Source organism: Carlito syrichta, unplaced genomic scaffold (genome assembly GCF_000164805.1).
Source record: "Carlito syrichta isolate Samal-C Ts95f unplaced genomic scaffold, Tarsius_syrichta-2.0.1 Scaffold113510, whole genome shotgun sequence".
Classification (NCBI taxonomy): Eukaryota; Metazoa; Chordata; class Mammalia; order Primates; family Tarsiidae; genus Carlito; species Carlito syrichta.
In genome coordinates, this window is record NW_007057606.1 from 107,990 (window position 1) to 130,352 (window position 22,363).

The 22,363-nt window shown below is 49.5% G+C and overlaps 1 protein-coding gene across 1 annotated transcript in view; it reads left to right on the forward strand.

Moving 5' to 3' along the window:
- The first annotated feature begins 5,029 nt into the window (after positions 1-5,029).
- The window catches only part of STRIP2 (striatin interacting protein 2), a 40,658-nt gene continuing 23,324 nt past the window's right edge, over positions 5,030-22,363 (forward strand). The window contains exons 1-13 of the mRNA XM_008071576.1: positions 5,030-5,114; positions 8,638-8,712; positions 10,293-10,427; positions 12,122-12,242; positions 12,956-13,024; positions 13,221-13,327; positions 14,324-14,451; positions 16,034-16,237; positions 18,235-18,470; positions 18,721-18,786; positions 19,500-19,563; positions 20,260-20,331; positions 21,451-21,525. Of these exons, the coding sequence (XP_008069767.1) occupies positions 5,030-5,114; positions 8,638-8,712; positions 10,293-10,427; positions 12,122-12,242; positions 12,956-13,024; positions 13,221-13,327; positions 14,324-14,451; positions 16,034-16,237; positions 18,235-18,470; positions 18,721-18,786; positions 19,500-19,563; positions 20,260-20,331; positions 21,451-21,525 (1,437 nt within the window). The remainder of the gene's footprint in view (positions 5,115-8,637; positions 8,713-10,292; positions 10,428-12,121; positions 12,243-12,955; positions 13,025-13,220; positions 13,328-14,323; positions 14,452-16,033; positions 16,238-18,234; positions 18,471-18,720; positions 18,787-19,499; positions 19,564-20,259; positions 20,332-21,450; positions 21,526-22,363) is intronic.

Consider the following 22,363-nt stretch of genomic DNA (forward strand, 5'->3'; position numbering starts at 1 on the left):
GGCGGGGGGCGGCCACCCCCCCCGAGGCTGCCCGCTTCGCGACCCCGGGCTGACGCCACGGACCAAGGGGCTCTGCCCTCCCCCTCACCCCGGGAGTGCTGGTGGGTCTGGGGACGCTACTGTGAGGGTCGGAGGAGACGGACGAGATCCGGGATCCGATTGGAGGGAACGGTCCGGCGTGCAGACAGGAGTGTGAGCATCTGGGGTCTCCCTCCTCTTCTGAAAAATAAGCAGATCCTAACCAGGAAGATGACAGGATTGGATAATCATCACACCCCATGCCTCCGTCCAGGCTGTTTCCATCAGCGGGATCAGAACGCGGGTCAAGACAGAGCCCAGGACGGCAGGTGTGGAAGCAGCGACCCTCCGATGTCACTCTGTCATTCCACAGGAATACGAGGCAGAAGTCACTTGCTCGAAGACCAGACATCTGGCTGAGTGAGGGGCCAGGAGTGCCCAGCCTCGGAGTCAGGCCCACCAGGCTTTGAATCCCAGCCCCACCATTTACTCTCTGTGTGACCTTTGACAAATGACTGAACCTCTCTGAGTTCCAGTCTCTTCGTCTATAAAATGGGATTATCACAACCCCAGGTTGTGATAAAGTCAGAATGAGATAATTGAATATACCTTGTACAGATGCAGTGCCTGTGACAGTTTGGTACCTAGCAGCTCTTGCTCCTGTGTCACCATCACCATCCTCATCCTCCCTGAGTGGCGGAGCTGGAATTAGAAGTCAGGTGTTTGGCTTCCCAGACTGCAGTTCACCATATGAATGGCATATCCGTTTCCAGAGTAATCTCATGTATGCTTTCCACTCTGACACGAGCAGAGTAGGAGTCCAGCCATTTTTAAAGATAGAAACGGAAGAGGTAAAAAGACTGTCCCAAAGTCACCACCAGGCAGAGGCAGAGCTCAGCCCTCCTGCCTTGCCAGGTCACACCCACCACATTACCTCCCTCCCCCCTCAGTTAGAATCTGGTCTTCTAGGGTACCCTGTGTCTCCCTCCTCCTGAGACTTGGTAGAAGATGAGTCATTCATTAATTCACCAGTTATTCGTCGAGGCCTTGCTACACACCAGGCACTGTTTTAGGTGCTACAGGTCCATCCGTGAATGAGACGAGGTCTTTGCCCTTGTGGAGCTAACATTCTCATTGGGTTGGGAAGATGAGACAGATAATGTATGAGTCAGTAAAATCATTTCAGAGTGATATTTGTTCCATGGGGGAAATAAAACCACCTCTGTCTCTGTCTCCATCTCCCATCTGAAGTCAGAGGTCTGTTCCCACCTATCAACTCTTCAAGAAAAGGTTCAGAGGGTGCAGGGCTTTGCCAATGAGCTCGATGCCCAGAGACTGAGCCTTCCACTTGCAGCACTGCTGATCTGCCATCTGCAGCTGCACTCCTCATGCCTGGAGTGAACAACTGCAGCAACCATACCCACCTGGGCTCCACCATGCCCCTTTGGCTTCTTGCCTGCCAGAAGGCTGGCTAGAGAGATGAACTCTTCTCCTCTCCCCTTCCACTGCTGAGAGCTGCTTTCCCCGGCCGCACAGCCCCATCACCAAGGACCCTGGTGCCAGGTCTGCTCTCCCTGCCCCCACCCCTTTTTGCTTTCCGGTGGAAGAGGGTCCTTAGAGGAGATGGGTTTTCCCTCTCTGGGCTTCTGAGAATCACCAGAAGAGACTTGCTGTTGGCGCAGTCAAGAGCCTCCTCCATGTCACCTTGTTCCTGGGGACTCTGCTGACCTGCCTTCTCCCAGTGGCTTCCTGGATGAACATCCCAGCCCAAAAAGGAAGCTGGAGAGTTGCCATTTGCTTAAGAAGAAGATTCTTCACCTGACAAGAGGACTCACCCCAGGCCTCTTAGCCATATCTCCTGGCCTATTGATTCTCAAAGTCCTTGACAGAGTTTTAGCTGTCTATGGTAAAATGAGGAAAATTCAGATCATTGACATGAAGTTTTCTAAAATTTAGCTCAAGATATTAAGTGTAAAGGATGCATACAATTTAAAACCTTTTCAGCCAGGTATAGTAGCTCACACCTGTAATCCCAGCACTTTGGGAGATGGAAGTGGGAGGATCCCTTGAGACCAGGAGTTTGAGACTGGCTTGGTTAGGATAGTGAGACTCCATCTCTATTTCTTAAGAAAAGAAAAAAAATTAAATGAAACAATGTTTTTCTAACTGTAGGAGGCAATCTGTCAATTGGGACCAATATTTTTTTAAGAAATAATATCCTGGTCTACAGAGGACACAAGAAAAAATAAAAAAATAGAAAATGTGTATGCATCACATATAGTAAGAGTAAATATTTTGTTAACCTTCATTTTGAGATTCTGTCTTTCATTTTGTTCCTTCTTTTCTGAACTATATATACAGAGGAGAGAGAGAGAGGTTTTTGGTCCCTACTTACCAGAGTAAAACACCACCACAAAAAATGGAGCATTGTTCCCAACACTCCATTGTTTTTCCCTACTGGCTCCTGTAATCCAAGTGCTGGAAAATCTTTGTTATGGATTTAAATATGATTTGCCTTATTGACAATGTAAATTGATACAGTGTTTTTGGGAAACAACTTTGTCATGCACACAGAGCCATAAACATATCATAAGATTTGATTCATTAATTTCCTCTTTGCAAACCTATCCTTAGGAAAGATCTTAAATATTTAAAAATTTCTAAGTGTTTTGAGGCTTCCTGCATATAATAAAGAAAAATTAGGCCAGGAGTGGTAGCTCACGCCTTGTAATTCCTGCACTTTAGGAGGCAGAGGCAGGAGAATTGTTTGATCTCAAGGGATTGAGACCAGTCTGGGCAACAGAGCAAGACTCATCCCTACAAAAAAAATTTTAAAATTAGCTAGGCATAGTGGTGTGCGCCTGTAGTCCCAGCTACTCGGGAGGCTGAGGCAGAAGGATTACCTGAGCCCTGCTTGTACCACTACACTCCAGCCTAGGCAGCAAAGCCAGACTCCAACTAAAAAAAAAAGAAAGAAAGAAAGAAAAATTAAAACATCTTAAATGTTCAACAATTGAGAACTGGTTGAGTAAACCAATAAATATTCATCTACTTATACAGCCAATTAAAGTGGAAGTCATAATGATATGAGGAGAATGCCTTTATAATATAATATTAAAATTGTATGAAAAACCTATCATCAGCCGGACTTGGTGGCTCAGCCTGTAATCCCAGCGCTTTGAGAGGCTGAGGTGAGTGGATTACCTGAGCCCATGGGTTCAAGACCCACCTGGGCAACTTGGCGAGCCCTCATCTCTACAATAAATCAAAAATTAGCCAGACGTGGTAATGTGCGCCTGTAATTCCAGCTACATGGAAGGCTAAGGCGGAAGGATCGCCGGAGCCCAGCAGGTCAAGTCTGCGTGACAGAATGAGACTCCAACTCAAAAGAAAAAAAAGAGAGAGAAACCTCTCATGACAGATAAATAAAATGTGAGAAAGCACCAAAAATAAATAAATAAATAAATAAAATTGTAGAGTAACCACCCACAGTGCTACTAAGTGCTAGGCAGTGTGCTAAGTGCCTTTCCTTTAATGACTCATTTAGTCCTTACAGTGTCTCTATGAAGCAAGTCCTATTGTTATCCTCATTTTACAGATGAGAAAACTGAGCAAGTCATTTTCCGACACTTCCTTGACACCAACTGGATATCCAGTCATTCAGTTCACTTCTGACACTACCCAGACTCAGCACAGATCCCACAAGTTAAGGATTCAGTCCCACAAGGCTGCCCCCATGTTAGATGCCAACCGCAGGTGGGGTCCGCAGGCTACCCAAATTTCTGCCTGGCCAGCTACAAATTAAGAGGTTATCATGACCCTTCCTCCAGGCTCCGTAATTCACTAGAATGACTCACAGAACTCAGGAAAGTGTGTGCTTACGATTGCCATTTTGTTATAAAGGAAGCAGCTCAAGAACAGCCAGATGGAAGAGGTGCATAGAACAAAGTGGGGGGGGGGATTCCACATCCTCCCTGGGCAGCAGCCTCCTAGCACGTATCACTGTTCAAGCCAAAACTGCTAGGGCTGAGTTGCTTCTGGCTTTGATATGGGATTTCATTACCTAGGCATGATTAAACCAGTGGCCATGAGACTGAGCTTAACTTCTAGTCCTCCTCCCCCCCGGGGGGCGAGGGGAGCCTGAAAATGAAATCCTCTAATCATGCCCTTGTTGCCGCCCACCATGAGACACCTCATTAGCATAAATTCTGGTAGGGTTGACAGGTCTTACGAATAACAGATACTCCTGTCACTTAGGAATTCTAAGGGTTTTAGGAGCTGTGTGCCAGGAGCTGGGAGCAAAGACCAATATATCTATATCCCACTAAGGTAAGAGAGATTCACTTGCCCAAGATCACATAGTATGTGACAGAGCTGAGAATTTTAAAAATTCATATATATAAACATTTACTGGAAAGAAATACCCCCAAAATGCTTAAGCAAGTTAGAGAGTGGGGTTACATTAAAAATATTTTAATAGGATTATACACATATATGCAGTCATAGGAAATCTAGCCTTTACTACGATGTAGAGTAGAAATGCTGCCTTATTTGACAGTCTTAAAGCTGTGGAATATTTGCACTGAAGAACCTCTTTTTTGTAGATAAGGAACTATGACCTACAGCACAACATGTCCCCACATCATACAGTGGGTTGATGACCACTGAGGCTAGAATCCAGTTTTCTTTTGCTCTTGTCCTTCTCACTTTTGTAGAAATCGGCTAGACGCTCCTCTGCCCTATTGGTATAGATCTGATACGGGTACAGATGGGAGCTTTCATGGGTGTTCACAATCCTGCCTTTTGCCCAGACTTTCTGATTCTGTATGGGACTCCCCAGCCCTTCCCATACCAAGCCTCAGGTGCTGGCTTGGAGGATTGTCCCTCTGGGGTGAAAGACCCAGTTTGGACTCGCCCAGCCGCCTCCCTGATCTAACCCTGGCCTTCACGAGGGGAAGAAGATGAGATAAGGGTGTAATCTTTCTCCCAAGTTATCTCAGTTACCAGAAACATGTCTCCTTTTCAGGGCTCTGTGGACTGCCCTACGCTGGAGTTTGAGTATGGCGATGCAGACGGGCATGCAGCAGAACTGTCAGGTATGAGGCTGATGGTCCGTGCTGGCGGGAGGATGGCCAGGGGGAGAGGGAGGACCCTGATCTCCCCATAGCTTGTCTGTTCTCAGCCGGTAGCTGTTCAACAAGGGCCGTTCTGCACATGTCCCTTCTCCCCACCTTTCAGTGGTAAATATCTCTTTCACAGTTCTTCCTGTGAATTTTCCTTGGCTGTCATTCTTCGTTCTGTCATTCTGTCACTCTTCCTTGCTTACCTATTTTTGTTCTCTTTGGTGCACTCTCAAACATGTTTCCTCACCACCTTTTCTCTGTCCCTCTTTCTCTTTCTTTCACCCTTATCTCTGCCTGCCCCCTTCTTTCTCTATCCCATTCCATTTTGCTCCCTTCTCCTAATACCAGTCCCTTTTTAAAACCTCAACAATGTCTGAGGAAGAACTCTAGACCTCTGGCCAGTAGAGTGAGGCTGGACCCTCACCCACATCCGTTATGGTGGAGTTCTACTCCGATGCTTGTGAGCTGGAGCTCAGGATTCCATTCTTCTTTCCATACAGGGCTGCTTCTCTCCATCTGGATTTTCAGCTTAGGGTAAACGTTGCATTAGGGGCCTCTATGTTACACGTGCTATGAATGGCAGTTATTATTAGTAAGCCAGCTTTGGGTGAAATGGTGTGAAAGTTAAATATTCTGTCACGTGGAAGTGACACTTTGAGACATGCTTTTTCAGAGAAAAGAGACATCTTTAAAGAAGTTCTTGTGAATAAGTGCAGGGAATAAATTTTGTGATGAGTGACAGAGAAATAGGGAGCTAAGTTTAATAACCAACAAAGGATTCGAATCCAGAATATGAAAATGTAGATATGTAGAGAAGCGAGACGAATAACCCAATAGAGAAGCAGGCAAAGAATGAGTAGGAATTTATAGAGGAGAAAGCCAAATGGTCAATAAGTATATGAAAAAGTGTTGAATTTCATTTGTTCAATGGGGAAAAGCAAATTAAAATAATGGGATAATATTTCACAATCATCAGATTACAAAACCTAAAAGCCTAGAGTTGATGAGGGTTCAGAGAAATGAGTGCTCTTATACACTGTTACGCCTGGGAGCAGGGTATAAAACTAGAAAGCAACTTTGTCATATCTAATCAAGTTGGAGATGTCGCATGTTATAACCCAGCAATTCTCCTGGATGTGCACACCAAAGAAGCTTACACTTGACCACAGAAAGGTTCTTGCAGCCTTATGTATCGTTGTGAAACATTGAAAATGATCCAACATGCCCATCAGTAGGGAAATGGTTTAAACTGTTGCGTATTAGCATAGTATACTACTATGTGAGGGGAGACCCAACAAAACCCAGAATTATCTTTTGGAGGATGGGCCGCTTACAACACAGGCTTCCCTCACTAGCTAAGTGTTCTAGGAACCCATCAGCATCAGTGTACCAGCTAGCATTGTTGTGAGAGGCTGTGTTCGGCTTCAGTGAATTTTTTTTGGAGTCTTTCGACTCATTTGTCCATTTCATGATAGGTGATTTACGAGCGCACCTGCCCAAACCATGCTAAGTTTTCAGCAGTTTTTGACCCAAAACAGCATGGCCCCCAAATCCCCCGCACCTCATTTACCCAATCTCGCCCCAAGCGACCTTTTTTTGTTTCCCTGGATAAAAAACGTCTTCCAAGGGGAACATTTTGCTGATGTGGAAGAGGTGAAACAAAAAATGGCAGAAGTGCAAAGGCATCAAAATGGACGCGTTCAAAAACTTTCGAGCAGTGGAAAAAGTACCTTGATGGGGTAGTGTATCCAACAGAGAGGACTTTGAAGGTGACTGAAGTTTAAACATGTAAGAATAAATACATAATTTTTTATAAATAAATTCTGGCTTTTTGGGCCCTCTTTATATAGCCATTAAAATAATTGACCTGGCCAGGCACGGTGGCTCAGCCTGTAACCCAGCACTTTGGAAGGCTGAGATGAGAGGATTGTCTGAGACCGGGGGTTCAAGACCAGCCTGGGCAACTTGGTGAAACCTCGCCTCTACAATAAATCACAAAAACTAGCCAGACATGGTGGTGTGTGTCTGTAGTTCCAGCTACTTGGAAGACTGAGGCAAAAGGATTGCCTAAGTCCAGCTGGTTGAGGTTGCGGTAGCCATGAGCATGCCATGGCACTCCAGCCTGGGTAACAAGAGTGAGACTCCAACTCAAAAAAAAAAAAAAAAAAGGAAAAACAGAACAATATCATATGTTGTTTACAAGCATGTACATATGTAGAAAAAAATATTAGAATGGACATGTTCAAGTTCAGGCTGAACACCAGGTTCATTACACTGTTTTTAAGATGGAGATAAGATAGTCTGAGAACAGTGTGAAGCAGATATGACCAGTGCCAACATTTGTTTAATCTGGGCAGAAGATGAGGTATCTTAAATGTACTATTCTGTATTTATCTGTGTATGGAAATTCATAATCTAAAATTTAAAAAACAAAAAGAAGAAAACCAAAGTTTATTACCTAAGAGCCTTGCTCACTTTTCTAGCTGGGCTTGTGGTGCTTTACTCTTAAATACTGTGTGGATGTATTCCCGTTCTCTGCTAATGACTGAAGAATTTAAGGAATGGGATTTGCTTTTGTCACTCCTGGATTCTGGAGCTCAGGACTCAAAACCTTCTACCCAGAAAAGGTGTTTCTCAACCATTCGACAGCTGGCTGGAACTAAGTGAATTTCTCCTGCTTTGTGAATTACCTGTGGCCTAGTTCGATTTCCAGGAAGGGTCTCAGGTGGGGAGCAGAGATTTTGAGTATCACCTGTTGACTTCTTGATTTCAGTCATCTTCTATATAAGATGAGGGTGCAGGTATAATGTTTTAGAGTGTGTGTGTGTGTGTGTTGAGGAAAGGGTTCTCTGTATTTTGTCTCAAAAGGCTGCTGTCAGTAAAGTTAGATTTTCCCAGCATGGGCAGCTTTTTGGCAACCAGAGCTGTTCTCTGCATGGCTTTCTACAGCCTTTGCTCGGGTGGCCATGAGCAGGAGCCTAAACTGTACCCTTTGAGCAGGGAGAGAACAGACTCAGCAGGGAGAGAACAGACTCTCTGCAACCCTGAAGAGCCTAGCAATGACTTTTCAGCCCTTGTCCTGGCTTTCTGAACAACACAAGGATCTTGCCTCCAAGTCTGTGTTGGCCTCCTCTTCTCTAGAGATGGGATAGTCCCAGTCTGGGTTGACAGACCAGAAGGGTTGCAGCCCTAAAACACAGGAGTGATGGCATTAAGTTCTCTGGGCTCCAGCCCTCCTCCTGGCCCTCACCAGATGCTGAAGGCTGCCTCTCTCTACTCAGCAGCCAGCTGGCGAGGGAAGGACAGGTTTGATGGTTTAATCACCCAGGGACACAGTGACTATTTTTAACTGCTCGGAAAGGGAGGAAGCTGACTTTGGATGGAATTGGACACAGGAATGTGCTGGAAGTTCCGGCTCTCTCATGCCACCCTCTCTACCCAGCCCCTTCTTTAAGGATCTCCTGAACATGACTGTGTTCTGTCTCTCCTGCCACAGAATTGTATAGCTACACTGAGAACCTGGAGTTCACCAATAACAGGAGGTGCTTTGAAGAAGATTTCAAGACTCAAGGTGATCCCAGGTCTTCACCCAGAGACCTGCTTTCTTCCTCTGACATCTCAGCCTGCTTTTGTAAAAGGCTAAACAGAGTAGCAGTCGTTGTCCTCACCGTCACCCCATCACTGTGTGCCCTTCCCTTCTGTCCACGGGACACAGGGTTCTCCATAACCCAAGTGGAGAGGCCATGGGACAGAAGCAAGAGAAGCCTGGCGGGGCTGCTTTCCTTTGTAAAGGACAAGAGGAAGAGGGATGGTGAGGTGGGGGCTGGGCTGGTACCTGCTGCCCGATAGAACCCTTGGCCTTAGTGTTCAACCCCTGTCTCTGACCACTCTCGGTACGCATTTCATGTGCCCACACCATGACATTCCCAGACCTCCATTTCTATACTCGGTCAGTGTCAATTCAATTTTTATTTCAACAGATGTGTAGTAAGTATTCATTCTGTGTTAGATGCAAGAGGCAAGAATGAGAAGCAACTTCTAGAAAGATGTTATAGTCCGGGGGGAGAGGGAGGAGGCATGCACATCACAAAACTAGCTGAGGCCAAGAGAAAAATGCTGAGGATCACAGAAAAGTTTTTTTGTTTTGTTTTGTTTTGTTTTTTGTGGTTTTTTTGAGTTGGAGTCTCACTCTGTCACCCAGACTGGAGTGCAGTGGCCGCTCCCAGCCACCGCAGCCTCGACCTGCTGGGCTCCGGCGATCCTTCCGCCTCAGCCTTCCGAGTAGACGGAATTACAGGCATGCGCTACCACGCCCGGCTGAGTTTTTGATTTATTGTAGAGATGAGGTCTCACTGCCCAGGCGGGTCTCGAACCCGCGGGCTCAGGCAATCCACTCACCTCAGCCTCCCAAAGGCGCGGGATCACAGGCTGAGCAACCGAGCCCGGCTTTGTTTTGTTTTTTTGCGTTGGAGTCTCACTCCATCACCTAGGCTGGAGTGTGCACTGGCACACTCATGGCCACCCCAGCATCAACTTGCTAGGCTCCGGCAATCCTTCTGCCTCAGCCTTCCAAGTAGCCGGAACTACAGGCACATGCTACCATGCCCAGCTAATTTTTTATTTATTGTAGAGACAAAGTCTTGCCAATTACCCGGGCTGATCTCGAACCCACGGGCTCAAGCAATCCACTTGCCTCGGCTTCCCAAAGTGCTGGGATTACAGGCTGAGCCACTGAGCCCAGCCGAAAAGTTTTAAAATGTCTTGGGAGCAGAGCTTTTGACTAGAGCATTAGTGAGAAGGAGGTGATTTTGTATTGGGCCTGTAAGAATGGGAGAGATCATTTTCTACAGGGCCTATAACAATGATTGGGAATTAGATATGTACAGAGATGGACAGATTCCCTGAGGACAGGCAGGAGGACAGGATAGGACAGGCTGTGTGTGAAGAACAGAGGGGGTAGCAGAAGATGGAGAGACAGAGTGGGTTCAGGCCAGGACACTGTGGGTCCTTTCCTGTTCCTTATTCTCTCTCAGTCACACAAGGAGAGCTTTTGGAGGGAAGAATGTGTTAGGGGCTGTGGGTTTCCTTTCAGGAGCCCTCCCGGAAGGGGGTGGTAGCTAACCCTGCGTGTGCATGACCTTCTGCCCTCAGTGCAGGGCAAGGAATGGCTGGAGTTGGAGGAGGATGCCCAGAAGGCGTATGTCATGGGACTCCTGGACCGGCTGGAGGTGGTCAGTAGGGAGAGGCGGCTGAAGGTGGCCCGGGCAGTTCTTTACCTGGCCCAAGGTGAGTGACCGCCCTGACCAGCTGGAGCAGGGTGGGGCTGGGGAGAGAAGTGGCGTCTCGGGGGCAGGCAAGGAGTGAGGCAGGCTGCGCTGAGAGAGCAAGGTCACCTGCTTCCCCAGGACAGTCTTGTCGTGTGCTGGGAGGAGCCTGTGCTTCTGAGGAGGATGAGGAGGTGGTGTGGAGTGTGGTTCTGGATCCCTTGGGGTCCACCGTGATCGCTACAGCCACATCAGTGTTTATACTGCTGTTTTTTCTCTGACCTGCACTGTGATCCTCTGTGAAGACTAGCAGGAGAGTCAGTGTGGCCAGGGCTGGCAATGTGCCCCCGTCTGACCATGGAGACTTCTTTCATCAGCTGGGGCCGGGCCCCCAAACTGAGAGGAGGTTGGGCAGTGTCAGAGACTCACACCAAACCCTCTTCACTGTTTCCCACTGGGATTTGAAGGTTCAAGCCAACATAGCCTCAGGAGTAGATGCTGTGGGTAATTTGGAGATGATCAGAACTAAATGAGGTTAATTGGGGAAAAGTTTTCCAGAAGAAACTGTTAGCCAGGGGTTGGAAAGGGAAATGGAGTCGCCTCACCGGACTGGTGAAAGTAAGCCTGAGATCATAAACATGAGAATTGTTGACAGAACCAGTTAGTTGGGAGCTAAAAAATTGTAAAGAGAAAAACAGAGGAAAGAGGGTAGACACTGGATGAAGTAAGATGAGCAAACATGGCAGTGCCTGTGTGCTGGCCAACTTCCAAGTGTCGGTACCTTTATATTTTTGCCTAAGGGCTTTCTTTTTTTTGAGTCAGAGTCTTACTCCATTGCCCAGGCTGGAATACAGTGGCATGCTCACAGCCACCCAGTGTCAATCTGCTGGGCTCAAGCGATTCTTCTGCCTCAGCCTTTCAAGTAGCTGGAACTACGGGTGCATGCTACCATGCCCGGCTAAGTTTTTTTATATATTGTAGAGATGAGGTCTCACCAAGTTGCCCAGGCTGGTCTCGAACTCCTGGGCTCTCGCCTCGGCCTCCCAAAGTACTGGGATTACAGGCTTGAACCACCACACCTGGCCAGGGCTTTTTTTAAAATTTCTTTTATTTTTCAGAGATGGGGTCTCACTGTGTTGCCTAGCCTGGTCTCAAACTCCTGGGCTCAAGCCCGTCTACCATCTCAGCCCCCGAGTTGCTGGGATTACAGGCAGGTACCACCATGCCCAAGGGCCTTTTCTGCAGCCCACACAGGGCAGCCAGGAAGCATAGCAAATTAACGTTCAGCACCCCTCATCCAGTGCCTTTGTCGCCCCTTGCGGATGAGATGACCCTGAGTTTTGTGTTTTATGCTTTTCCAGAGCTTCCCCTTAGCGTGAATGCTTTTGACTGCCTTTTCTTCCGTTTCACTCTCCCAGTTCTTTATGATGATCCCTGGTCAGTTCCCAAGTAAGCCGTTTGCACTTGAATCCTCACTTATCTTAGGCTCTGCCTATGAGGGAATCCGCGTTGCAGACAGGCTGTGAATAAGTACACTGGACATGAGCCTGGAGACTGTCTCTCCTCCCCTGACTCATTCCAGGAAGTTCTAGGGGTCCTGTCACACCTTCAGATTACCAGGCAGGGTGGACGGGACGGTCTCGTGCTTATGGGGTAGGTGGAAGGAGCCAGGATGCTGCCTCCCTCAACCCCTGAGGCAACTGTCTGGTCCTTTAGGCACTTTTGGGGAATGTGACTCAGAGGTCGATGTGCTCCACTGGTCCAGGTACAACTGTTTTCTGCTCTACCAGATGGGAACCTTCTCGGCCTTCCTGGAGCTGCTCCACATGGAAATCGAGTGAGGAGGCTGGGGGAGGGCAGGCTGGGACACCCCTTCCTGAAATGGCCTCTGGTCCCACACTGGTGCTCACCATAGAGACCCCTGTGGGGAGCTGGGTCTCCTCACACCTCAGCCGAAAGCCTGTGGAAAGCTCCCCTCCCTCCAGTCATGCTCTCTGACAGGCTGTCCTCCCTCCAGGAGATGGGCTCGGCAATAGCTGCTGCCCCACTTGTAGCTTTAATCCTGGTCTTCAGGGGCTTATCCTAGGGGTTCACTTTTTATTCAAGCCCTTCTCAGCTCAGCCTAATGCTGGAATTAATGAGGGAAACTTCTACCCGAGAGCGTAACCCCAGGACAGGACCTGTCACTGTGCCAGTTCTCTCCCTCTCAGGGTGTAGCTCCATGGTGGCCTTACCTCCTGCCACCATTACAGTGACCCTCATTTTGTGCTACTCCGGGAGTTTTAGATAGGGTAAATCTGCATATTATGCATCAGGCATTGCTTAGCATCTGGTTTGCATCCAGCACAGTACTAAGTGGGACTGCTAGAGGAATGGGACTACCACAGAGGCTCCCTGAAGTGGCAAGGAAACCTGAGGACTCCTTTTCCTTAGACCAGTCGTCAGTGACTGCATAGCTAGGGGATGGCAGGTGCTGGTGTGTGTGATAAGGGAGGACGCACAGGGGAAAGAGGCCTATGGGTTCTCGTTCTTTCCCTCTGCCTCTGGCAGCAACAGCCAAGCCTGCAGCAGTGCCCTGCGGAAACCTGCCGTCTCCATCGCCGACAGCACAGAGCTCCGGTGAGTGGGACTGGCTATGGGCTTGGAATGGGGATGATTAGCACCAGGCTGCCTTCTCTCCAAATCCCAGATGACTTAGGCCTTCAGGAAGTTTCCCTCTTGCTAACCTCACCGGGGTGGGTTCCCCAAGGCCATCCCTGAGGTCTCGGACTGTGGCCTGCCTTGGGAACTTTCTGTGACCCCTCTGTGACTCCAGGGTGCTGCTGAGTGTCATGTACCTCATGGTGGAAAATATTCGCCTGGAGCGAGAGACAGATCCCTGTGGCTGGAGGACAGCCCGGGAGACCTTCCGCACTGAGCTGAGTAAGGCAGCACTTGAGGAGGGCGGGGATGGGGCTGATGGTATGGGAAGCCGAGCATCTACCTGGGAGACACGGACAGTCCTTTTTTAAAAAATTAGCATCCTGGCGGGGCTCAGTGGCTCAGTCTATAATCCCAGCACTTTGGAAGGCTGAGGCAAGTGGATTGCCTGAGCCTGTGGGTTCGAGACAAGCCCAGGCAACTTGGCGAGGCCTCATCTCTACAGTCAAAAATCAAAAGTTAGCCAGGCACGGTAGCACCCCTGTAGTTCCAGCTACTTGGAAGTTTGAGGCAGCAGGATTGCCAGAGCCCAGCAGGTTGACACCGGAGTGGCCATGAGTGTACCACTGTGTACCACTGCATTCCAACCTGGGCAACGGAGTAAGACAAAAAAAAAAAAATTAATATACTTTCTTTTAGGACAGACACTGCATGGCAGGCACGAGGGCCAGGCCTGATTGACTCCCTCTATCTGTGAGCTAGGACCTGTCATAGAACTTCTTTGTGCCTTGGTTTCCCTGTTATAAATGGGGGTGGCCATCCCTCTCCATCACGAGCCCCCATGAACAAATGAATTGATCACCCTGAAAACTGAGTTCTGTCCCTATGTAAGTTGGTGCTGTCATTTGAGAGGGATAGGTTAGGAAGGCCTGCTGGACTTTACAAATGTAGGTATTGATATGGGCAAGTGAAGTGCGTTGAGCCCCACAGCCGGAAAGCAACATCTTTGTAAGGGCTGCTGCTTCTGGTTTGGCATCCACCCCCAAGCATCACGCTAGGACCACTGCTAAGCATACCTTGCGACTTCCCTTCCTGCCCTTGAGGGACTTCTGCCCACTGGGCTCCTTCCGCCCGGGGGCTTTCTAGGCCTCCCCCTGAGAGCCAGGGGCTCACATTTTGGGGGGAGGCAAGAGCCTTCCTAGGCTTCAGGATCAGAGTTGTGGGGTGGGGTTTCTGCCGCCTTGGCCTCACCCTCTAAACACCCCCTCCACGCCCCAGGCTTCTCCATGCACAACGAGGAGCCTTTCGCCCTCCTGCTCTTCTCCATGGCGACCAAGTTCTGCAGTGGCACGGCCCCCCACTTCCCCATCAAGAAGGTCCTGCTCCTGCTTTGGAAGGTGGTCATGGTGAGCTGCTGACCCTCGGCCTCCCATCCCACCACACCAGCAATGTCCCATGTGCCTCATTTTCTCCTAGACCAGTTCCAGGAGGCTGGAGCGGGGCAACAGGACAGAGCAGCCTTCAGCCAACAGCCTTCAGCTGATGAGGAGGGGCAACGGGTTGTCCTGGGAGCATGAGACATCCTGTGCCAGGGCAGGCTTCCTGTTGCTCCTGGTTGGAGATGCCACCCCATGAGCCGGGGTGTGGGACACCACCCCCACAGAGCCAGTGTTAGATGGAAAGAATACAGGCTAAAAGTCAGGAGGGCTGGGCTCTGCCGAGTCAGAGGAACTTTGGGCAACTCTGTAAAATGTTTTTCTAACTGTAAAATGTTGGGGTGAGTGCCTGTCCTCCCTCCAGATAGAGGATTTACTTTTTAGAAAAAGCCAGGCGTGGTGGCTCACGCCTGTAATCCCATCACTTTGGGAGGCGGAGGTGAGAGAATTGCCTGGGTCCAGGGATTTGAGACCAGCCTGGACAACTTGGCAAAACCTCATCATATAATAAATCAAAGAATTAGCCAGGTGTGGTGGTATGTGCCTAGAGTTTCAGCTACTTGGAAGGCTGAGGCGGAAGGATCACCTGAGCACAGCAGGTCGAGGCTGCGGTGGCGGTGAGATGCCACTGCACTCTGCCTGGGTGACAGAGTGAGACTCCAACTTAAAAAAAAAGAAAAAAAAGAAAAAAATGGCTGGGTATGGTGGCTCAAGACTATAATCACAGCACTTTGGGAGGCAGAGGCAAGAGAATTGCCTGAGCCCACAGGTTCGAGACCAGCCTGGGCAACATGGTGAAACCCCGTCTCTACAGTAAATTAAAAAAAACTGGGCATAGTAGCGTGCACCTGTAGTTCTGGCTACTTGGAAGGCTGAGGCGGAAGGATCATCTGAGCCCAGCAGGTCAAGGCTGCAGTGACTGGGAGCGTGCCAGTGTACTCCAGCCAGGGTGACAGAGTGAGACTGCAACTCAAAAAAAAAGAAAAAAAAGTCCTTCCAAGGATATGGTTGCAGTCTTGTTACAATTATTCAACCTGATTTTTCAGCTTCTGGCCCACAAGGCTGGCTGAACCGTATACCCTCCAGGCAGCCTCACAGGGGAACTGTCTCCTGACCCCAGAGGAGATTGACTCTGAGGACAGATATCTGGATGTGCTTCTTAAAAAGAGAGATCAGCCCAGCGTTCCTGAAGCGTCTGGCCCTCTCCAGTCTTAGAGATGTGAATCCACCATTTTTCTCTGATCTACTTTCTAAATAAACTTTTTCAGACCTACCAAAAAAAGGAGATTGTTTCCTATTTTCTCAGTGGAAGCCCTCAGGAGTGCCTTTCCCAAGCTCTGGCAATGTCCCCCTCCGGCTTACCCTGGTCCCTGGGCTCCTCAGGCAGGGTGGTGACTGTGTCTACCCTATCCTGCTTTGCTACTTCCTTGCTAAGGAGCGCGTCTGAGGGGCCTGGAGTTCACGACTTTCTCTTCCTCCATGTTTCCTGGCCTCCTCCCTCTGACTCCCCTCACTTCCTTTCTTCTCTGCCCCCTCCCTGTTTCCTCCTCAGTTTACCCTCGGAGGATTTGAACATCTTCAGGCTCTCAAAGTCCAGAAGCGGGCGGAACTGGGGCTGCCTCCACTGGCGGAGGACAGTATCCAGGTGGTGAGGAGCATGCGCGCTGCCTCCCCACCCTCTTACACTCTGGACCTGGGGGAGTCCCAGCTGGCACCACCACCCTCCAAGCTGCGAGGCCGTCGTGGTTCTCGAAGGGTATGGACAAAGGCAGACAGTGGTGTTATGACACTGGCTGGCCACAAATCAACATCCCGAGCTACTGGGTGTGGGGGGAAAGGGGAGTCAATAACTCAGCTCATCCTCGCCCGGGTTGGCCCTGTGACTGCTTTGAAATCTTAGGATTTGCTTTGGCCTCTGTCCCTCTTCCCTGACAGGCCTTGAATTGCCCTGATATAACACTGTAATGTCACATCACGTAGCTATCTCTTGCTACAGGATTATCGGCCTGGGCCTCAATGCCTTAGCTGTCTGAACAGCAGTCAGGGTATAATCTTGGGATTGGGGACCTGGGGCCCCTGAAGATCTGTGTGCCTGGACTGAGGCAATTTACCTTTTTTTTGGGCAACAAGAAGGTCTCCTCTGAGCTAGCCACACTCTTATCTGGACCTGGAACCAGAGGCTAACTACATTTGAGAAATGACAGGTTAGGGTTCCAGGTGTATAGTCACACATTGCTTAACAACAGGAATACATTCTGAGATATGTGACATTATGCAATTTTGTCATTGTACGAGATTGCATCATAGAGTATGCTTACACAAACCTAGATGGTGTAGTCTACTGCACACTTAGGCATATAGTCTATTGCTCTTAGGTTAAAAACCCATATGGCAGGATACCCTACTGAACACTGTATGGAATTGTAACCCAATGGTATTAGTGTATCTAAAAATAGAAAAGGTACAGTAAAAATACTGTCAAGCCAGTAGTGGCTCAACACCTGTAATCCCAACACTTTGGAAAGTGCAGACAAGAGAATTATCTGAGCCTAGGGGTTCGAGACCACTAAGGAACTTGTCAAGACCTCATCTCTATAATAAATTTAAAAAGTATCCAGGTATGGTGGCACATGCCTGTAGTTCCAGGCTAAGGCAGAAGGATTGCCTGAGCCCAGCAGGTCAAGGCTGGTGTAGCCGTGAAGGTGCCACTGCACTCTATCCTGGGTGACAGAGTGAGACTCCAACTCAAAAAAACCAAACAAACCAGTATTATCTTTTTTTAATCAATATTTTTTATTATGATATTGTGGGGTACAGTTAAGGGTTAGGTATACAAATATGCTTCATTCAGGTACCCTTGTTGATAAGAGGTGTCTCCCCGACCAGTATTATCTTATGGGTACACCATTGAATATGCAGTCCATTGTTAACCAAAGTATCTATTGTACATGTTACTTACAGTCTACAGTCACGAAAAGGTCAGAATGACAAGTCGTATAATGTCGCATCACATAGCTATATCTTGCTACAGGATTATCGGCCTGGGCCTCAATGCCTTAGCAGTCTGCCTGGCCCACTTCAGTTCATCAGCAGGGCTAGACAGTCGTGCTCAGTCATCCAGTCTACATTCTCTGCAGTGCGATTTTTCTAACCTTTATTTTCTTGTTTTATAAAGCAACGCTTACTCATTGTAGAAAATTTGGAACAAATATAAAAATGTGATGAAAGGAGAAAAGAAAAATCACCCACAACCTTAACAACCAGAGGCAGTCACTGTTAACTTTTTGGCCTATTTCTGTCCAAGCTTTTTTTCTTTCTGTGACAAGATTTAAAATTCTAAAACCGCTTCCTCTGCCTAGCAGCAAGCTTCTGTCCTCCTCTTCCTCAGTCAGCCAGCTGGCATACACTTACAGAAGACAAACTAGATGAATGTTCACCTAAGCAGAGCATAATTAGGAAGGAACGTGCTGGCAAAAAAAAACAACAAAACAAAACACACCCGTGCTTTCTGAAAGCTAGTAACTGTGACCTTGGGATGATCTTTGCTTTGTTCCCTGGCCACTGGTGTGTTTGCCTAAATCTTCTTGTCCTGGGATTGGGCCTGGTGGGGACAGTAGGGCTGAACTGGGGAGTGGGCTGAGTTCTGACTCCATGCTCCCTGAAGTCTGGAAGCCCATGGGGTAGAGGGTGACCACAGACAGGGATACCCAGGGTGAGAGCTCTGCCCACCTTCCCTCCCTCCTCCCCCTCCAGCAACTCCTCACTAAGCAGGACAGCCTGGACATCTACAATGAACGGGATCTCTTCAAGACTGAGGAGCCAGCCACAGAGGAGGAAGAGGAGTCTGCCAGCGAGGGGGAGCGAGCCTTGGATGGAGAATTAGACCTACTAGAGCAGGACCCTCTGGTGCCACGTCCACCCTCACAGGCACCCCTCTCTGCTGAGCGGGTGGCCTTTCCCAAGGGCCTCCCCTGGGCCCCAAAGGTCAGGTAGGTTTCAACAAACCCCCTGTGTGTTAGAGTTTCAATTACCAAAGGCCCAGGATGAAGCCATCTCCATATTCATCCTGGCTCCTTAAGTGGTTCTGGCGGCAGAACTCCTAGTCTGAAGTTCTCTCTGTTGACTGCTGCCTCTCCCCACCGTCCAGTCCTCCGACTGAGGGTGTAGGAGCCCAGAAAGCTTCTTTCTCTCAAGATTTGCTTTTCTTCCCTTGTCTGGGATTGGTCTCTCCACCATCAGACAGAAGGACATTGAGCACTTCTTGGAGATGAGCAGGAACAAGTTCATCGGCTTCACCCTGGGGCAGTAAGTGACTAGACGGTCAGAACTGGCCACAGAGTAGGTGCTGGCAGGGTGGGAGCAGGCGGCTTGGATAAAGGATGTGGCCTGGTGGTCCTAGCGCAGCTAGAGCCCCAGGCCCAGGCAGCTCCAGTGGCGACTTCGGGCTCTTTCTGTGGATTTCCTTTCCCTGGGTTTCTTCCACTCTCCTCAAGGAGCCCTGGTGTTTTCAGCCAGGTGTAGGACCTTGCGCAAGAGGTCCTTTCCCTTCTGAGCCTCAACTTCCTCATGGGAGTCTTGATCAGATGGTCCCTCAGGCTCTTCCTGCTCTGATTGGCTAAGATTCTATGAAGAGGAGACATGGTCAGAACAGATACCGTTGTCCCCGTTTCCCACCCCCAGGAACTCCTCTCACCAGTCTCTTCACAGTCCAAAGGCTTCATGCCTGGGGCTTCACAGCTAAGGTGTGACTGGGCTGCACTCCCTTTCAAGAGGGCCCTGCCACTCCCATACCGAGTGAGTTCCTCAGAGACTCTGCAGACCTCCTGATGTGCAGGAACCTGTCTGTAGACCATTGCATTTGTTGTGTCCTGAAGCACTAATGAGAGACCTGGAAGCTTACCAAGGAAGGGGCAGGGCACCAGGGGTCGATGAAGGTAAATGGCTCACGGGATGCCAGGGAGTCGCCGTAGCTCTCTGTGCTTCTAATGCTGTGCTCTTATGTGTCTGGCCTTTCCCAGGGACACAGACACCTTGGTTGGATTGCCCAGGCCCATCCATGAGAGTGTGAAGACCCTAAAACAGGTGAGCGGGCAGGCTCTCAGGCTTCAGGGACAGGGAGTCCTGGGGCAAGTCGGGTGACCAGGGTTCCAGCACTAGGCAGGGCTCGTGTACCAGATTCTTTCTGGATCTTCCGTGGTTCCTCTGTAAACCTTTGGCCAAATAGGAAAAATCCAGTCTCTCCCGCCTCACCCCGTTTCCTACATTCAGACAGATGGAAAGTGCTCCTTCTTCCTCTTGCTCCTTTCCCCTTCCCATCCTTCTCTCACATGCCCCACTGCTCTCTTCCTTTCCTTTCACTAATCTCCCCCTATACGTCTACTGATTACAGAGGCCCAGGGCCCAGTAGGCATCTGCTCTGTGTCCGCTGTGTGAGTGAGCATGGTGAGTGAAAATTCAGGCATACACACGCAGGCATCCAAACTCCCAGGACATGGCCCAAAGGCCCAGGCCCAGTCTTGGTTTCCTGTACTTTGTTTGAAGGTAAATGCTTCAGTATTTGCTTCTGTTCAACAAAGTAGAAACAGAGTAACAAACTCTGTGAAGAACGTTGGTGCTGATGATGCAGAGGTAATAAAGACTCTTGCCTCCAGCTAGTTCATGTCTGTGTGGGGGGACAGACCCATGAGGACACTTCCTCCTCTTGGTGAAGCAAGTAGGAGCCTGGACCATGTGTGATCGAGGCCCTGAGCCTTTGTGATGCCTTCTTGTCCCCGCCAGCACAAGTATGTCTCCATCGCAGACGTGCAGATGAAGAATGCAGAGGAGCTGGAAAAGTGCCCCATGTCCCTGGTGAGCCCCAGGGATCTGGAAGGAGGAGGAGGGAGGGAAGCTCTCTGGCTGGTACAGAGCACATGTGGATGCATTCAGTCAGCTCGTTGGGCTCTTAGTGCAGCCCGGGCAAACAGGCAAGGCCCCTGCTTTCGTGATATATTGAAATCAGGGAAGAAGGATAAACAAACAAGTAAACAAAGCCATCAGAGAATGGTAGCCCCAACAAAGAAGAGTCAGACAGGATGACATGATGGAAGTATTAGTGGATAGCTGGAGATCGGACAGTTGGGGCAGGTAGGCCTCTGAGAAGGTGCCACTTAAACTAAAGCCACAGGAGCATCGGGAAGGCGCATCCACGCAGAGAGAACAACTTACCAAGGAACAGCAGGCTTGGGGTTGGGGATGGTGTGAGAAGGCCAGGCGGGGCAGAGCACGGGGCAGACCTGGGGTCCTCAAGATGAGCCACAGGGGACCTGGGGCCACATAGCAGTAGCCCTGCAGCAACGGGAGGGAGCTACAGTTGACACACAGCACAGAGGAGGCCTTTAGAGATGATTGGAGGAATGCTGTGATCTAACTCAGGTTTTTACACATGGGGACTGGGCCAGGAGAGAGGAGAAGCGGGGAAACTGGTCAGGAAGCTCTTACCATAATCAAGGTGCGAGGTGATGCTCACCTCAACTGGGGGAGTAACCGCGAGGACAGGGAGAGGTAGATGAATTTGGCTTATATTTGGGAAGTGTAGCTGAAGGTATGCCATGGGTTACCCAACTCCCTTCCTTGCCCTCACTCCTGAGCCGCCTGCCTCTCCTTCAGGGCTTACAGAGCCTTGTAGAGCTCTCTGTGGGCCTCAGATTGACACCACAGGAAGGGCCGCTGTGTGGGCATCTGTTCCAGCATCCCAAGCCCTGAGTGTTCACCCAGACCTGCCTGATGATCCTATAGGAAAGGAAACTAGGACCAGAAAGGGCAGGTAACCTATTCAGGGTCATACAGTGAGTCATTAACAAGGCAAGGACAGCAACCTGGATCCGACTTCCAGCCTCAAGCTCTTTCTATTCCACCTCTCACAACCAAGGAAACCTGGCTTTTGGTCACCCGGAAAGTGACCTTGGCAAACTGTATGTCTTGCCATAGGGGGAAGAGGTGGTGCCAGAGACGCCATGTGAAATGCTCTACCAGGGAATGCTGCACAGCCTCCCCCAGTACATGGTAAGGTGCTGGCTGGGTCCCAGCTGCCCTTGCTGCTGTGAGGGACAGACAGCTCCAGCTGTTCCAAACTGGGCACTCCATTCCTTGACTTGTCCCCTGAGCCTTTGCCCTGTGACAAAGCATTCGCTGACACATGAGAATTCCAAGCCTTCCCTGGGCTCTTCTAAAGGTGCTGTCTCCCTGGTCCTTCTTGGGGAGGGGCAGAGTATGAGGTGGGGTCTCTGCAGGACATGTGGAGCCCTCCTCCTAGGTAAGCACTGGGTTCCACTGAGACTTGCTGCAGTCTGCCTTGTCCTAGATAGCTTCTAGCTGAGGATTGGGAAGGTTCCGACAGTTCGAGTTACAGGGAGGAAAAGGCTGGGAAAAGCTGGCCTTATCATTCCCACCTTATTTCTATGCACTGCTCCTTCTGTTTTCCCCTTTGGAAAGAGCAGTCTTTTTTTTTTTTTGAGTTGGGTTCTCACTCTGTTGGCCAAGCTGGTGTACGGTAGCATGATCATGGCTCACTATAGCCTCGACCCCCTGGGCTCAGGCGATCTTTTCACCTCAGCCTCCCAAGTAGCCGGGCTTACAGGCACTTGACACCACACCCGGCTGATTTTTTAGAATTTTGTAGAGATTGGGTTTCATTATGTTACCCAAGCTGGTTTTGAATTTGTGGGCTTAAGCAGTCCTCCCACCTCAGCCTCCCAAAGAACTGGGATTGCAGGTGTGAGCCACCGCACCTGGCTGGAAAGAGCAGTCTTTTGTTTTTGTTTTTTTTTTGAGTTGGAGTCTTACTCTGTGACCCAGACTGGAGTGCAGTGGCCGCTCCCAGCCACCGCAGCCTCGACCTGCT